This window comes from Centruroides sculpturatus, unplaced genomic scaffold (assembly GCF_000671375.1).
Source record: "Centruroides sculpturatus isolate CEXI.00-Female unplaced genomic scaffold, Cexi_2.0 scaffold1624, whole genome shotgun sequence".
Classification (NCBI taxonomy): Eukaryota; Metazoa; Arthropoda; class Arachnida; order Scorpiones; family Buthidae; genus Centruroides; species Centruroides sculpturatus.
The window spans coordinates 9,975-29,790 of NW_019385834.1; the positions used below are offsets into that span (position 1 = coordinate 9,975).

The window sequence follows — 19,816 nt, forward strand, 5'->3', positions numbered from 1 at the left end:
TTGTTTTTATATTTTTCAATATATTTATTTTGTTTGTACAAAATAAAGAAATAATTTTTAATGATACAATAGCCACAATTATTATTTTAAAAAGTTTACGTTAGGCTTAACATTGACGAAAATTCAATGCGAAGCAACATGCAACGGAGAAAAATTTCAACACAGGATAGGTTAATGTATTTTTTCGTACATAATCGGTTATCCGAAAAATAAGTTATCCGAACAACCCCAGTCCCCAATTGATTCAAATAAACAACGCTCTACTGTATATATATTATTCATATATAATATATATAAAACAATAATAAAATTATATATAATATATTACAATAATATAAAATAATAATAAAATTATATATAAAAAATAAATAGTTAAAATAAGATATATATACACATATACACACTACTACTACATCATATTACATCACTAATTATATTTTAACCTTATCGCTGCTTCGTGTTCCTTAATTCTTAACTCTAAAGTCCTATCTGTTTCACCTATATAATCTTTTGGGTTTTGACACCTTACAATTAATTTTATATACAATACCTGTTTTTTTCAATTTATCAACACTAGTTTTATATTTTCTCTCCCTTTCATTATAAACATTATGTGAAATTTATTGATCAATGTAACCTGTATCTTCAATAAAGGACATTCCTGACCTAAAGGCTATAAGGTAGTCTACCGGAATTCTTGTGATTTTTCAGATTAAAGAGACATATGTATATTAAAGAGATTTTTTAAAAAGTAAAAAAAGCAAATTATATATTCACTTCAGATTAGTTCATACTGACTGCAAATTGTCAGCATATGCAAAAATTCCAGCAACAAGTTTCTTAACTTTCCCAGCAATATTTAAAACTGCACGTGTTGTGATGCCATATATTATATTTTATTACAGTAGAGCCTCGATTATCCGAACCCCGATTAATCAACACCTCAGTTAACCGACCGTCCTAGTGGCAAATTTCAAATGTCCGCTAGTAATGTGGCGCTACAATATTTGGCTGTCTTGGCTATTTTAATATTATTTTTACGTGTTTTAGCTGGCAACACTCATTCGACCATGAAAGGGAGCCAGTATTTAAACAACACTTAATTTTCTAATTTTTAATGATACAATAGCAACGATTATTATTTAAAAAAATTTTTGTTAGACTTAACATCGATGAAAATTCAACACGAAGTAGGTTAATAGCGATATACTAATTACATAGGATATAATAATATACTACACTAATAATGGATTTTTTCATACTTTTCGGTTATCCGACTTTTCAATTATCCGACCAACCCCAGTTCCCAATTGAGTCAGATAATCGAGGCTCTACTGTATTAAAAACTTTTTATATTTTTAATTATTATAAAATGGCAAAAAGCTCAATTTTCAGGGTAGGGAAAGGTTTTATAAAAAATTGCATTAATAATGAGTAAAATTGTCATTAAGTCCGACTCTACTCAAGATATAACACACGATCCCCTTCATCTCCTCCACCCCACTGACCTTTAACTACCAAAATTTAATAGCATCAATCCCCTAATACATAAACCTCCTTGCAAAATTTCAGAAATTTTTGACAAAAAGCACAGGAGTTAAGCTTTAAAGAGGATGAACAAAATCATGCCATACACACACAAACATCTATACATACAGAAAAAAAACCCCAAATTTTTTTGAATTTTTTGATGTTTCAAGGTCCTGAGTCCAAAAACGTAAAAATAAATCTTTGGGGTCATTATTTGACTGAACACGTACATTCCCTCTGTTATATATAACAGAACCAGGAAAGTAAAAACAGAGTGAATAATATATAATATGTAATATTGTTTCTGATGAATTTGCATCTTTAGCAAATCTTTCCATCAGTCCAACATAGTGAAATTTTTTGATTTTCTTGTTTTGTAGAGTGAAAACAAATTTCACCAAGCAAATAAAAAATTGCTTTCTAGTTTCTCATTTGTTTTCATTATTCTGACCTTTTGCTGTCAGTGCAAGTTAATTTTTAGAATGACTCTTCATTCGTTCATGTAACTGAAGTTTCAACAGGAGGAGACAATTGATGTAAAACTACCAGTATGTGACAAAACAACAAGTGAAGGGAAAAAAATTCAAAACAAAACTTTCGTTTTAGTTTTCCTCTGCTGTATGTTGTTCAAATGTTACATATACAGGTAACCCCCGTATAACACGGTAGTTACGTTCCAAAAAATTGCCGTGTTATGCGAATCCATGTTATACGAAACAAAGAACTAATACGAAAAGGAGGGTTAGGTTCCAAAAATTAANTATATAGATTGAAACTTCTATGTTAAAAAGTGCACATACAAATTTAATTGTACAGCAGGGGTTCCCAACCTTGTCATTTGCACTCAGACAAAAACTAATGATAGTGAAGATTACTTTATAAATGGATTTAAACTTACTGATACATTTTGGAAGAGGATCTGTCCACTGTCCATCAGTACCACAGTAACTAACAGCTCTACCTCTAATTTTATATCCAGGATTGCATACGTATGTAATATTTTCTGGAAATCTAAAAATATCACCAATTCTTTGGCCATTTTCTATATCTCCAGGATACCCACAAGTTACACCTGCAATCATAAAAATTATTATTATAAACTATTTTAAATAAATTGGTTCATAAGAACATATGCATATTATCATTTGATGAAAATTTCATTCAAAGGTAGAAAAGTTAAATTTTCTTTATACAATGGAAAAATATGAAAGAAATCTGAACTAATCAAACTTTTGATTCTGACCTGTTAACCATTATCTTTATATACCCTTTTATAATTCATATTTTATATAAAAAAAAATTACTTCTACTTAGAAAGGGCAAAAATAAATCAAGGAAAGCAAATTACAATATTTTATTAGTTCTTTTTTTTTACAATATACAAACTCCATTCCATTAGTTATACGAAAGAAATTTAAGCCAAAGCAATTTGTTTCATGATCAGAGTCTTAAAATGTTATTAAAAAGTTAAAAAATAAATTATTTATAAATTAGGAAGAATTAAATAATTTATTTCTTACTTCTCCTAATAATTTAATAATTTTTACAAAAGACAATATACAAAAAGAAAAATTATAACACAATAAATCATCTATAACTTATATCAAATGATGCTCAAACTGTAGCCCAAATCCAAACCCAGCCCACTAACACATTTGGTGTATAATTTATAATGTTAGAAATTCACTTATAAAAAAAAACAAAAAAAGACAAATGAAAATGAAACAAAGTTTTGGTTTTGTTTTCAATAATAATAAAACTGCAAGTACACTTTTTGGAGCACACATGAAATACGCAAGGAAGCTTACCACACCTTGGCATAATGTGTATGTCAGGAAGCCTATTACCAAGTGCATATGACATTATAGAGGAATAATAATTTATGATATGTCACTTATTATATAGGTACTTGATGCATGCATTTCTTTTCAATAAAAAGAAATGCATGGAGCACCATTTTCTAATCAATTAGACAAATTTTATATTCAATTTAATTCATGCCTTGGAAGTAATCAAAAATTCATTTATGCTGACTGATTACCAGATATTTGTAAATACAAATTCAAAAAATATTAATTTTATACTATAGTAATTTTGAAAAAAATGTAATTTAGTTCAATTAATTTTCAAAATCAAATCAATGTAGATAAAAATTCCACATATCCTTGTAAAACTTAGAAAAATTATGAAATCTGTACTACTGGATATGTTACCGCTAAAGCTCAAAATCCGTTAATGTGTACATTACCTAGCTAATCTGCAGATTAACTAGGGTGATCCGTTAAAGCTGCGAAAATTGTTCAATTTCTCAAATTACCTAGGTAATCTGCACATTAACGGCTTCCGTATCGTTAAAGTTCAAAAGTTTGTTTCTTTCACTTCCTTTCCCCACTACTACTTTTTACGTAGATAAATTTAAATCCTAGAATGCAAGCAAGCAAGCACCGAATTAACGAGTAAAATCAAGAAAAGATTCTTCGCAAACCTCTTTAGCGAAGATTTAAAATATAATACGTAGTGTTTTAATAACAAACCAAAGTATGATTCCATAATTGAAGATGTAAAGCAAATAAAAGTTTCCAAGAAGAAAGAATCATCTCGAGATTATCAAATAATTCAAAGGTGTGATNAAAGCAAGTATGGAATAAGGGAAAAACATTCGGCAACATCAGAAGCAGAAGCATCACGATCTGGCAACATTGAAACAAGTTTTGAGAAAGACCACGTGTATCAACAAAAGGCGAGAAGAGCAAATTTACATACTTAAGTACTAATAGTTCACGAAAATAATAACTTTCATGAACTATTATTACTTAAGTATGTAAAAATTTATTACATTTCTCGTTGTACGAGGGTTTTACCCAATTCTCGAACCGTGTCAGAGTGAATCCGTGCTATAAAAGTACCGTGTTATACGGGGGATGGTACCAATTTTCAAACTGTGTTAGAGTGAATCCATGCTATAGAAGTGCCGTGTTATACGGGGTTACCTGTACATATATTAAACTAGCAGATAAGCCTGGCATTGCTCAGACAAAAAGTAATGATAGCGAAGATTAAGATAATTAGATTATAGCCAATCTTACCTGTTTTCACTGAGTGCATGAATTAGGTCTCCCTCTTCTGAGACTAATTAAAGAATTTTTAGATGGTCAAAGATATGTTAGATTTTCTGCAAACATGCAAAAAAAAATCACGTCTAAAATAGTACAGTAGAAGCTGTTCTTCAGGATAAGCTTTAATCCTCTCCCTCTCCCATGGGGGGGATATTGAAAAATCCCTTCTTAGTGTGCATTCTCATGATGTGCACTAACTGTGTACCAAATTTCAACTCCTAACCGTTTGCTGTGGGTGATGATGAGTCAGTCAGTCAGGACATGTAATTTTATATATATATATGTATATATAGATTGAAACTTCTATGTTAAAAAGTGCACATACAAATTTAATTGTACAGCAGGGGTTCCCAACCTTGTCATTTGCACTCAGACAAAAACTAATGATAGTGAAGATTACTTTATAAATGGATTTAAACTTACTGATACATTTTGGAGGAGGATCTGTCCACTGTCCATCAGTACCACAGTAACTAACAGCTCTACCTCTAATTTTATATCCAGGATTGCATACGTATGTAATATTTTCTGGAAATCTAAAAATATCACCAATTCTTTGGCCATTTTCTATATCTCCAGGATACCCACAAGTTACACCTGCAATCATAAAAATTATTATTATAAACTATTTTAAATAAATTGGTTCATAAGAACATATGCAAATTATCATTTGATGAAAATTTCATTCAAAGGTAGAAAAGTTAAATTTTCTTTATACAATGGAAAAATATGAAAGAAATCTGAACTAATCAAACTTTTGATTCTGACCTGTTAACCATTATCTTTATATACCCTTTTATAATTCATATTTTATATAAAAAAAAATTACTTCTACTTAGAAAGGGCAAAAATAAATCAAGGAAAGCAAATTACAATATTTTATTAGTTCTTTTTTTTTACAATATACAAACTCCATTCCATTAGTTATACGAAAGAAATTTAAGCCAAAGCAATTTGTTTCATGATCAGAGTCTTAAAATGTTATTAAAAAGTTAAAAAATAAATTATTTATAAATTAGGAAGAATTAAATAATTTATTTCTTACTTCTCCTAATAATTTAATAATTTTTACAAAAGACAATATACAAAAAGAAAAATTATAACACAATAAATCATCTATAACTTATATCAAATGATGCTCAAACTGTAGCCCAAATCCAAACCCAGCCCACTAACACATTTGGTGTATAATTTATAATGTTAGAAATTCACTTATAAAAAAAAACAAAAAAAGACAAATGAAAATGAAACAAAGTTTTGGTTTTGTTTTCAATAATAATAAAACTGCAAGTACACTTTTTGGAGCACACATGAAATACGCAAGGAAGCTTACCACACCTTGGCATAATGTGTATGTCAGGAAGCCTATTACCAAGTGCATATGACATTATAGAGGAATAATAATTTATGATATGTCACTTATTATATAGGTACTTGATGCATGCATTTCTTTTCAATAAAAAGAAATGCATGGAGCACCATTTTCTAATCAATTAGATAAATTTTATATTCAATTTAATTCATGCCTTGGAAGTAATCAAAAATTCATTTATGCTGACTGATTACCAGATATTTGTAAATACAAATTCAAAAAATATTAATTTTATACTATAGTAATTTTGAAAAAAATGTAATTTAGTTCAATTAATTTTCAAAATCAAATCAATGTAGATAAAAATTCCACATATCCTTGTAAAACTTAGAAAAATTATGAAATCTGTACTACTGGATATGTTACCGCTAAAGCTCAAAATCCGTTAATGTGTACATTACCTAGCTAATCTGCAGATTAACTAGGGTGATCCGTTAAAGCTGCGAAAATTGTTCAATTTCTCAAATTACCTAGGTAATCTGCACATTAACGGCTTCCGTATCGTTAAAGTTCAAAAGTTTGTTTCTTTCACTTCCTTTCCCCACTACTACTTTTTACGTAGATAAATTTAAATCCTAGAATGCAAGCAAGCAAGCACCGAATTAACGAGTAAAATCAAGAAAAGATTCTTCGCAAACCTCTTTAGCGAAGATTTAAAATATAATACGTAGTGTTTTAATAACAAACCAAAGTATGATTCCATAATTGAAGATGTAAAGCAAATAAAAGTTTCCAAGAAGAAAGAATCATCTCGAGATTATCAAATAATTCAAAGGTGTGATGTGTTGACTGTACGAGGCTGTGAAAAACTCATTGAGCCGTTGTCAGATGCGCGAGAAAGGTTTGAAAAAGTTTGTCCATGCCGGAGAATTGTTTGACATTCGATAAAAACTGAAGAAGACCTTGAAAAATTAGAAGATTCACAAGAGACTGTGATTATGAGATCACAGTCAAATCTTACTCAAGAGGACATTCCGTTATCCCCCGCTTCTACAGAATCACCTATAGAAATACAAGAATTTACCGATAGTAATCTTAAACTGCCTTCTATACCGTTGATTGATGATGCAGTCACGAAGAATATTCAGTTACCCTGCACCTCCAAGGAATCGCCTCTGCAAGTTGAAGAAGTCATCACTGAGTTACTCTCAACTTCAGCAGAATCGCCATCACAGTTTCGTACGGAGCCTGTAAAGAGCACTATACAAGACATAGTCTGTATTGTTTGCTCAAAAGCAGCATCAAGTGCTCACAAGTGTAAATCGTGTAATATGTTTGTTCACGCAGTTTGTGGTGAAGTAGATCCTAAAGAGGAAGGGTATGGTAAGAATGTATTGTGCATCATCTGTAAAAAGAATATGGATCAGAAAATACAGCGTGATGAAGCCAAGAAATGTTTAGAAAAGCAAGCAAAGAAAATGTTAGCAGTTTCTAATGCAAAGCACCCAAACGTCGATGAAGGTTTCGCTGTGAGAATTAAAGTACCCGAAGAAGACAGAGCAAAAACTGATGCACGTTCAATTTTAGCTGTGGTTCTTAGTAAAACAGAGGATGGCTTTTATAAACTTGATACTAAAACAGGTATTTTAAAACAATTGTATGCAAAATCTGAATTCAGTGTTTGCAAAGAGAGATTTTTAACGAAAGAAGATGGATGTCCCTGCTGTAGAAATATCTTTACGTCAAACAGCAATAAAACAATCCCTTGGTACTGGGCAGGGTTTCAGAAAATGTGACTGCAAATCTAAATGTACCACAAATAGGCGTGCTTGTCGCAAAAACCAATTGCTACGTAATTCAAAGTGTCACCAATCTTTAGATTGCACTAATAAGTAAGTACAATTTTATCATATGTTTTGCAAATTCATTTCCCTAATTGTAGTAATATTTTAAACCGTTTGATTTTTGTATTAAAGTTTTTTTAATTGATTGATGATTGATTCAATCAACTAATTTGTTGATTGTATTAACTTGATTCTTTAGATATTGAAAATTAAATAAATAACATTATGTTAATTTAAGCGTACAGAAACGTTGCTGTTGTTCCAGCAAAAATCTTATTTTCACTTTACCGAGTGCCTAGTAGGTAATTTGCAGATTACCTAGATAATCTGAACATTACCTAGGTAATTTGAGAAATGGAATAATTTTTGCAGCTTTAACGGATCACCCTAGTTAATCTGCAGATTAGCTAGGTAATGTGCACATTAACGGAGTTCGAGCTTTAGCGTTAACAGATATATGAAAGAAATATTTTCCACAAGTGCAGACCATATCTAATTATGCAAATGAGATTTGAGAGAAATTAACCAGTTTTGGAAAATTTGCAATAGAAAAATTGCAAAAAATTTACAATAAGATGAAGTAGCATTTCAGCTAATCTTACAAATATTAATTGGAGAAATTTGCCAAAATGCAGGAATTTTATGTTTTAAAAGTGAAACTGGAATGTTTATTTCTACTCAGTTTGGTTAAAGTGCTGTCTACTTACATGGCTATGTGCTTGCATTAAGGATGAGTCAATCTCTGTTACCAAACTATGGTTTTGATTCTTACAAAAAAAAGAGCTTGGTTTGGTTTTTTGTGTAAAAATCAAAACCAAGCTTTAAAAAAACCTGAAAAACACTATTTCAAAACCTTCTTTGACACTATTTTAAAAATGATAAGTGAAGTTTTGTGACAGCTTGAATTAAAAAAAATATTTTTTTTCAGCATGAAAAATTTGCAAATTACTAAACTGCATTTAAAATATTTTTCTGAATTATCTCAAATACCTAAACAAAACTTTTATTATAATTTTATAAACATGTTTTCCTTTAGTTTTCAAATTTTTTTTCATAGATATATTTCAATGTTAATATTTTGTGTTGGTTTTGTGCATTGTGTGTTTATATAATCTCAGTTTCAGATGATACTGTTATAAAATTTTATAACAGTATCATCTGAAACTGAGATTATATAAACACACAATGCACAAAACCAACACCAGCACTATGAAAAAAAATTTAGCAATGTTTTTGTCTATATGAAAATAGACATCAGGTAAAAACAATACAGAACAAAATGGCTAACAAAAATCAAATGCTTTTTTCAGATGTTCCAACTGATTACATAATTAGAATACATTACGTTTAAATTTATGTTATGTTCGGGATATAATTTCAAAATATGTATATTATTTAAATGATAAACAAATAAATAATCAATTAATTTCACATAAATTATTATGACATAAATATCACATGTAATTTAAATTAACCTTAATGCGAGTTTGTCAGAATCTAGTTCAAAAATGGCACACCATGCTGTGGACAGTGTGTCCACTTCCTTGAAATTAATAGCAACTCCCTGTTTAATTGCTTGATAAATACCTGGATACAGTTGGAATTTAAGTTATGCTCTATCTGAAACCCTGTGTAACAATTTTACAACCTGCAGTTCAACTCACACATCATCACTACCCGTATACGTCGCTAATGTTGTAGTTGACAGCTTTTTTCTTATAGAATATTCATGCTCCTTCATCCTCATGGCCAGACCTCTTGTTGTCACTCCAATATATATTAATAAGTGGTTGACTTGATTGTCAGAAACAGGTATTGTGTAAACTCCTGGAGAGTAGGAGTCATGTATATTGTTTTTATCATTTTTGATGAGTGAAAAGTTGTCGGAATGCACCAATATGCGAAGTGCACCTTAGTAGTCCTGACAATTTTTATCTCTATCTCGTGTTTCGTTGTATGTGATAACTCATTTGTTATTCTTGTAGAACAGTTCTGTTTACCTTACTTAGATATTGCTTTATGAGATATTTGACCAAAGAGGACGGGTATCCATGTTGTGTTGCCAGGGACTTGATCAAGACAATTTGTTTTTCTTTTCACTCTGCTCCAAAAAATGCCTGTGGGTCCTTTCTACCAGAGATTAAAAAGCAGAAACTTTGTAACAATAAGGATCATGTGAATTGTTAGGTATAGAGGTGAATATGACTCTTTATGGAAAACACATGTGAAAAAATGACACTGTTCCATTTTGATGTTGATATCCAAAAAATGTACAATCGTATGACTCTCTTGTTCAACCCTTAATGACAGGCCATAGGGGTTATCTAAGTACCAAGTCAAGGTCAGTATTTTGTTCCATACTATGAGAATGTCATCAATGTATCTGACATACAATGCCATATCCTCATGAAATTTAGGTAATATGGCATTCTTGTGCTTTATGACCACTAATTCACACAGAGTTCCTGATATTGGGCTACCCATAGGTACACCTCTTGTCTGTGGGTAAGTGACATCTTTGTACTCTAAGAAGGAAGAGTGCACCATCAAGTGTGCTAGATCTAACACATCAGGGAGATATTTATAAGCACCCTTCACCTTTACCAGAAGAAAATCTCTCAGCTTGCATAAACAGGGTTCAAGTTTTATAGACAGGAACAATGCTTCATAGTCACATAGTGTGAGGGTCGTAAAAGCGCGTAGAAATTTCGACTAATTACAAACTTTAACGTCAGGAAGTTTCGAAGACAGAATCGGGTCAAGGAGATGTGTTAGTGACAAAGCCCAGATGAGACGAAAACTTTCTCAAATTGTAAAACAAACGCGACGCGACGATAAATAACAGGGGGGAATGTCGACAGAGAGAGGGAGAGCTTTGTCGGGATGCGCGCGAACAAATATCGGGTCGAAGCAAGCGGGAGAAAGGGGGGTCTAAGAACAAAAGGGATATCTGTGAAGTAAGAACGCGGTAGGGGATAAATGGCCACAAGAACATCTGGTGAACCGTTTGGGTTCCAAGATGACAGAGAAAAGGGACATAACGGAGTAAAATACGAGCGCGAACGTTAAAGGACCGTCATCACCTCTCCGACCTTTTCCCGACCCGAATCGGTCTCGGGTTTCGCCTAGAAACAAAGGAATGACCAATCGGAGTAAGGGAGAGGGTGAAAGGGACCAATCAAAAGGGTGAGATTCGGGGAAAATCTTATAAAACCCCCGAATCTCAAGGACACGGGGCAGATTCTCTCCAAGACGCCAGGCCCGCAGCACACGGACACATACTCAAGAGGTCAGGATAGCCGAGTCTCAGCCGTGCACTGGACCCCCAGCATCCAGAACGCCATAACCGCCGAGCACCGCCGCATCATCGGACACCTGAACTCGCATCAAGGACGCAAGATCGTCAGTAGCTACCTCATTGAGCCCCGGGGCACAGAAGAAGCGAAACCTCAGCCGGCCAACGAACTTATTTTGTTATTCCTGTTGTGTAAGTTAACTTCATGTCAAAATAAACGGTTTTCGTGTAAGACACTTGTCATCTCTGTCTCCTACCGCCACCACCCACATACGGTTTGACCCTAGGTTTTCCTGACGCGCAATTAACGTATTGCCCCCAAAATCGGCGAACTTACAATAGTTCACACTATGGGACTATGAAGCATTGCCATAGTCGCATATGCCACCATTGAATTGTTAAGATCTCGTAGTTTTTGAAGTACTTGTTCTGGATTAGTGAGAGTGTAATATATGTTCCTCTAGATTCCAATTGATATATTTGTTAAGTAGTCTCTCCATTTTAATAGTGGGAGTTGTAGTTTTATCCACTACTGTATATAACTGTTGGCCAATCTTATGAGTTTTTGCAAATGCAAAGATGCGTGGCAGGGTCGGTGCCATAACTCTCGTTAAGGACAGATTCAAAATATTAGCAAGGGGAGTGTTAGAGATCTTCAAAACCTTGGCAGTTATTATTTTCAAGGAAACCACAAGGCGCTATTGTGCATTCCGTGTCTGAGATATGTTGTACTATAGCACTGCGGTATGATTCAACCATCATCTAGACACCCTGATAGATGGCCAGAGGGTCCTGAACAAAATATTGTCCTGTCTATTGCAAATTGTCATCATTGTCTTCCATCTAAAATATTTCTTAGTAATGTGATTTAGTCCTTCAATCATTTTCTCAATGTCAGGTATCATTTTGAAGGTGTTTGTCCATCGTGTAATCTTTGCATTGGTGATTGATTGATTATTTATTTGTTTATCATTTAAATAATATACATATTTTGAAATGATATCCCAAACATAACATATAAATTTTAAATGCAATGTATTCTAATTACATAATCAGTTGGAACATCTGAAAAAAAAAAGCATTTGATTTTTGTTTGCCATTTTGTTCTATATCGTTTTTACCTGATGATGTCTATTTTTATGTAGACGAAAATGTTAGTAAATTTTTTCTTTTCATAGTGCTGGTGTTGGTTTTGTGCATTGTGTAATTTTAAAACATCATAAAAATATGCTTGTTTTCTGAATAAATAAATAAATAATAATAATAATAATAAATAATAAAGCAATCAAACAGTTTGTTTGAAAAAATGGTGTCTTTCTCAAATAATTTTTCAGAAAAATTTCACAACCAGTGTTGTGAAAGTTTGCAGTTATGGATGTAAAAAAAGTTAACCCCATGTTAAAAATAGATCATTTGTGGCATTGGGTGATGACTTCAATTTTATATCTATGAATCAACATATTACATCAAGTTTATAATTGTATATGCTATCCTATGATGAAATTAAAGCATTTTTTTTTTCAATTAAACAAAAATGCTTTAATTTATTAGTGTTGTGTGGCAAATTATATGGTAGGTCTATTTAATTATTTGTATGATTTAATTTGAAATTTCAAACTTAGTAGTAATTATTATTAATTTATTCCTAAAATATGGCTTTATTCTGGACACTAGTGTACAATAATTTTGNCATAAAAATATGTTTGTTTTCTGAATAAATAAATAAATAATAATAATAATAATAATAATAATAATAAAGCAATCAAACAGTTTGTTTGAAAAAATGGTGTCTTTCTCAAATAATTTTTCAGAAAAATTTCACAACCAGTGTTGTGAAAGTTTGCAGTTATGGATGTAAAAAAAGTTAACCCCATGTTAAAAATAGATCATTTGTGGCATTGGGTGATGACTTCAATTTTATATCTATGAATCAACATATTACATCAAGTTTATAATTGTATATGCTATCCTATGATGAAATTAAAGCATTTTTTTTTTCAATTAAACAAAAATGCTTTAATTTATTAGTGTTGTGTGGCAAATTATATGGTAGGTCTATTTAATTATTTGTATGATTTAATTTGAAATTTCAAACTTAGTAGTAATTATTATTAATTTATTCCTAAAATATGGCTTTATTCTGGACACTAGTGTACAATAATTTTGGGAAAAATTTTGGATCTTGAAAATATTTTGCATCCCTGCCATTTTCTGGTGAAGAAGTTAAAATAAGATGCTAGCTATTATGAAGAAAATCAATGTAATAAATGCAAAAGTAAAAAAATTCAATTTTTACAGAATAATGAGTAAAAGGAAGATTTCAATGTGGCAATAAAAATCAAGTGGCAAAATTTTTTGAATTTCCAGAGAAATCACTGAAGGGACACATACGCCCTCTGATCTCTGAATACATTTATTTAACATTTTACTTATTTAAACTAAAATAAGCAAAATTTTTCTATACTGATTGATAATTTTTATAAATAAATAAATATATATTATTATTTCAGTATAATCATCATACCTATGCATGTAGATTTTATGTCCCATACTGCATTATTGTTTTCAAGTATACATTCAGCTGTAGATTTAATGCCTGAATCTACAAATCCTATTTTACAATCAAATGTCAATTTTGTGCCTACTTCAAATGGAGGTGATTGATCACGAAGAGGTTTTGTATGAGCTGGATTAGGTAAATCACCACATTTATCTGAAAAAAAAAAAAAAAAAATCAAATGCTTAAAATCCTTTTCTATTATAAACAATGCTAAAAAGCACAATCTTAAATATATTAATAAAATCATGTCTAACAAAAAAAAATTTTTTTTAACAAAATTAAAACTGGTTAATAAAAACAAAAAACAAAAATAATCATTTATTTTTCTATAAATTCATGTAAGTTTTAATCATATAAACTAGAAAAAATTATTCTTTTTAATACTGTTTATGACAAATATTTTATATACAAGGGTTTCCAAATTATGTGATGAGTTTGTCTAAAGTATAAGTCACATGTATTCTAAACTTCACATAATCTTAACAAAATTTTGGCAACTACTACTAATGTTAAGTGACTTAATATTATTCCGAACATTTACATTTTACTCAACTAATACTACTATAGATATGAATAATGATATACCTGTATGCTATATTAATAGTTTCAATAAATAACATTTAACACAGATAAAATGAAAACAGTTTGGATAAGCTAAAATTAAGAAAAAATGAAATATAAAGATTTTTCTGAACAAAGATTAACTCTTTAAAAGGTCCTTGAAAACATGAGAGGACAAAACAAGATATAAACTAAAAATAATGCAGAAAGAATGAGTAGTTGGAATCAGTTGTTGATTTTGTTGGATTGGTCTAACAACAGTTTTATATTTAAAAGCTTCAGTTTGTAAATAGAAATCTTGCTGTGAATTACAAATAAAAGTTGGCTAAGGAAAATTTTTACTAAACTTATTAATAATCATGTAGGTCTTCTCTTAAGTTAGTATATCAAGAAAATATTTGAAGAATTTAGTTATTCTTCAAGATGTTCATGGCATCAAATTTTGAAACACAGTTGAACCTGTATCTCAAACATGTTTATCTTAAAATTTATTTTTTCCCCTGCATTTTCAGCTTAAATTCAATATTTTATCCCTGTTTATCTCAAATAATTTTCTCCCGAAACACCTCTCTCAAATTATGAACTGAAGTGCTGATTACAAATTCAAAGTTTGGCAACTACATTTTGATAGCAAAAAGTTGCAGTTAAGAAACATCTCTTGCAAACAGTACATAGTTGCAATTAATGCTGCTTTTCTCTGATTGGCTGAGTTTGGTTCGGGTCTTATTGGTTAAAGAAAATCAGGCACTAGAAACTATTGACAAATTATTTCTGTTAAGGTATGTCAAAAATGTTTTATTTATATTTAATATAGGGGTGTTGTACTTGCTATTGTATTAATAAAACATTTTACCACCAATTAAACCTATTAACTGCACTATTTACTGTGTAGGAACCACCATATCTTTAAACTTGTTTATCTTTAATTTCTTCTCTCATTCCCATGAGATTTGAGATAGACAGGTTCAACTGTAGTTGATATTGCAAAATGATTATCGTATGTAAATGTTACCACTAATGGCAAAAGAAAATCCATTCCATGCAATAATTTTGAATTGTGAATGAATTTTGAGCAATGTGTAATGATTTTCTATTGAATTATTTTAAAATCACGCATTTCAAATACATAATTTGAGAACTCTGCATGCATATATATATTTAATTAAATAAGTAATTAAAATCTGCTTAATAACAAAGCTAAATGTATATTATCAATGAAAGAAATGAATATAAATGACAATATGTATTTGTTTATATAACTCATAAATTGAACAACAAATTTTTAAAAACAACATATCTGTTGTTTTTAAAAATTTGTTGTTTAATTTATCTAAAATAATTACAAGCAGAATTATTTAAGATATTTTTTGTCTAACTTAATATCTTATACAGTAGAGCGTCGATTTTCTGAAAGTCAATCATCCGAAAGAATTCCAGTCGGCAAATTTAAATTTTTGCCAGTGCTGTGGCGCTTCAATCTTTGGCTATGTCTTGGGCTACTCAAATATTTTACGTTTTTGATACTAAATTAACATCTGAAGTATAATTTTTTATTGTTTTTATATTTTTCAATATATTTATTTTGTTTGTACAAAATAAAAAAATAATTTTTAACGATACAATAGTCTTCGTTAGGCTTAACATCGACGAAAATTCAACGCGAAGCAACACGCAACGAAGAAAAATTTCAACATCGGATACGTTAAACTATTTTTTCGTACGTAAATCGGTTATCCGAAATATCAGTTATACGAACAACCCCAGTCCCCAATTGATTCGGAAAATCAACGCTCTACTGTATATTCAGTCAATTCTCAATCTAACCATAAATTTACAATGTATCTGAAATGTTAAAAACAAAATTCATATATTAAAAAAACCATTGAGATTTTATCTTTGAAATATACTTATATATATAGGATGAATGAGAAGTCACTTCATAGTGCACCCTTGCACTCTTCATTCAAAAATACTGAAGATATATTAATTGTACTTAAATAGGAAGACATACACAGAGAATAGGATGGAACATTTTTGACCTTGAAAATGGCTTTCAAGGTCAGTTAAAATCACATTTAATCCTCATGAATGTGAAGTTCACTTTTTAAAAAAAAATAGTGATTAAAAATCCAGAAAAAGGTTTTAGACTAAATAGTGCTCTAACTTCATATTGAAACTTTTACATTACTTCTGTTCATTGTCGGAGCAAGGCAAAGCTGAGCAACAATTAACACATGACTTCATGCATCCCTTGTAAACATTATAACTCCAGAATGAGTTGTCCAATCTTGATGAAATTTTCTAGGATGACTCATCATCTCTCAAGAATGAACTGATTAAAATTTCAACTCTCAAAAACTATCCATTTTTGTAGAACTGGAGATAGGGATCAAAACGAAGGTCGTGTTTTTCTTCAGTATTAGAGGTCAAAAATGAGCTGACTAAGGCTACATCCTATGTGGCAGCATCTATTTATTGAGCCTATTTATCCAGAGATGAACTTGATCAGTTCCAAATGGAAGTAGAGCTATATCCAACAAATGAGCAAGTTAAACAAAGCAATGAAGACTACTTGCAGTCAACTGGGTGCCCTGTTGGTTTTATAGCATCTGAAAACACTACAGATATTGCCCTCCCTTCATCCAAAGATGACTCAGCTCTTGGTCTCACCAAGTATTTGAATCTCTCAGTTAATGCCAGAATTATGCTGAGAGTCAACTTATGGGTGCAAGGAGGTCTCATCAATGGTTCACTAGGAACTATACACTACATTATATATGCTCCTAATGCTCGTCCTCCAGCTCTTCCTCTGTTTATTTTAGTGGAATTCAATAGCTATCAGGGACCTTTCATCTATGGTAATCTGTTTCCAGTAATCCCCATAACACGCTCTTCAAACGATGGCAGTATATTGCGATCTTGTAGACAGTTTCCCCTTACCTTAGCATATTTAATGACTATACATAAATCACAGGGATTAACTCTTCCAAAAATCAAAATAGATAGCTATCGGTCTTACCTATGTTGCATTCAGTCGAGTGAAAAAAATAACTGACATAGTATTTTTAAACAGTTACAATAAAGATTGCTATGAGTCAATCTGTAAGTCCAAGGCCCATAGTGATAGACAGAATTTCATGATATGTTGGCATAGCAATTAATTAATGGCTTATTCTGACCTTATATTTGTACCTTTAAATGATACAATAGAACTCAAATAAATTGTTTTTCCCTCTTAAATAATCTAAAAAATGAAGGTGCGAGCAGCCTCGCTCCGACTACACACTGATACAGCGTTACATAACTAGTTAAAAAGTTGTGACATAAGTGACCTTAAAAATGATTTTCAAAGTCAACCAATAAAAGTTCCTTCCAATTTGCCATAATGACTTCCTGTATAACTACATTAAAATTAGTATATCTTTAGTACTTTTGACTTACTCTGTCTATGAAAATATACATTTGCTGGCAGACTTACTATATTTTCTAATGCTAATACAAAAAAGTTTCTATAGATATATTATTGATATTTCTGTCACCCATCAAGCATTTGCAGGACCAGATGGTTTACCAGCTTTGACCATCTAAGAATGACAAATCCATAGTAGTAGTTGCAAAATCTGTGGGCAAATTGTTGCAGGATAGCATATAATGCCTGTATATATCAACTGTATTGTCATCTATAGCCAGGCAAAAGGAGGCTCTCCAAGGAACTGAAGATTCCTTCAAATTTTACTGTTGTTCCACTGGAAATTGTCCATTTGTAATGACATTGTAATACTACATGTCATTAAGATCACACTAATAAAGTTTCATTCAATTCCTACCAAATCAATGGAATAATGCTATATCATATATATATGTATTCCTTGTTTAACATGATAGTTACATTCTAAAAAAGTGCTGTGTTATGTGAATTCATGCCATATGAAACAAATGACTAATACAAAACCATTTAGTTTCCAGAAGTTAACAAAAGTATACTATTCTTTTTTGTTGTTACTATGAAAAATGTATTGATTAAAGATATCAATAATTAACTAACAACCACAATTAAAAGTACCATCTTACATTGATGATATGAAACCGTGCTTTGCTATTTGTTTATGCTTCTGACACAATATAGTGCTATAAATTATCCGCCAAGTGTCTTAATTTATAGCACTATATTGTGTCAGAAGCATAAACCATCTTACATGTTAATTTTAGTTACATGAGGGCATTTTCTTTTTAAAAAATATCATCGTCATCTCAACTTTTTTATTGATCTCAATCAGAAGTATCTGCAACATTTTCATATTTTTATTTATATATATATAAAAATGAAATAAAAATATGTTATTAATAAAAAAATTTGTTCTACTGTGTTGCATTTGTTCAATTGAGTACCAAGTGACTTTTTTCCAGAATTTGTGTCAAATATGAATTGTTTGAGTACCAAGATACCACTATATTTCGTTTGTCATTTTCTACAAATGAAATAATCATTTGTAGATAAGTAATACCTACAGTTAAAAAGTTTAACAACAGTTACCTAAAAGTGTTTAAATAAACTTTACTAAATACAAAGATTAATCTATAAAAAGAAAACACACAGTAACAGTCTTAAGAGCTAAAGTCTGAAAACAACAACAGCACCTGGTTTATAGGAAAGTTAGGACAAATAAAAAAAAAAATTGCACTATCAGTTCTCATTCAAGTAAATCTGATTCAATGCACAAAATAATTTGAAAATGTCAATATTCTAAAATTCACAGGAAAATTCAAGAGGATTTACAAAACTGTTAGGGCAAAACTGAAGTTATGTTGTACAGAGGATATTCTCACTTTTCAAACCATGTTTTATGAAATATACAGTACCTCTAATCCAACAGTTATGAAATATTGATAAAAGGGCAGTAGATATATAAGATTTTTACAGCTAATGCATCATCAGAATTTCTTAAATAAGTACATGAAAAGAATCTTAATGTAGAAACAGTTTGCATTCTGTAGAGGAGGTAATACAGTAGTAGTTAGCTATTGTTAATACAGAAACATATATTATTTTGAACTATTTAATTTTATTATTTTGTCTAATGCTGCTTATGCTTCATTTTGGATACTGGATTTTTTGTCTGACAAGGGGAGGACCAGAAGTGGAAACATACATAGGTGTATAAGCTTAAATCCGCTGTTTTTTAGTCAGAAAAACACACTTTTTTTCTTAGAAAGCAAAAACAAATTTATTCAAAGTACTTTCCCTCACTAGTTACACATTTGTTCCATCTCTCGGGCAATGTGTGGATACCATGCCAAAAAAATTTCTTCTCTTTCGAGGCAAACCACTCATCAAGCCATTTTCGGACGTCTTCGTAAGAATCGAAGTGCCGCTCAGCAAGCGCGTGGCCCATCGATGAAAAGAGGTGATAGTTGGAAGGGGCCAGGTCTGGTGAATAAGCAGGATGGGGTAGCACCTCCCAGTTGAGTGTCTCCAAGTAGTTTCGGACCAATGTTGACACATGCGATGGTGCATTGTCGTGGAGGAAAATCAGCTTGTCGTGTCTTTGCTGATAATCCGGCCTTTTTTCACGCAGAGCACAGTGCAATTTGATCAGT

General features: G+C 31.0%; 1 protein-coding gene across 1 annotated transcript in view; it reads right to left on the reverse strand.

Moving 5' to 3' along the window:
* The window catches only part of LOC111642410 (protein lev-9-like), a 44,857-nt gene that overhangs the window by 7,270 nt on the left and 17,771 nt on the right, over positions 1–19,816 (reverse strand). Inside the window, exons 3-4 of the mRNA XM_023388756.1 lie at positions 13,622–13,810; positions 5,070–5,243 (exon numbers count right to left, since the gene is read on the reverse strand). Of these exons, the coding sequence (XP_023244524.1) occupies positions 5,070–5,243; positions 13,622–13,810 (363 nt within the window). The remainder of the gene's footprint in view (positions 1–5,069; positions 5,244–13,621; positions 13,811–19,816) is intronic.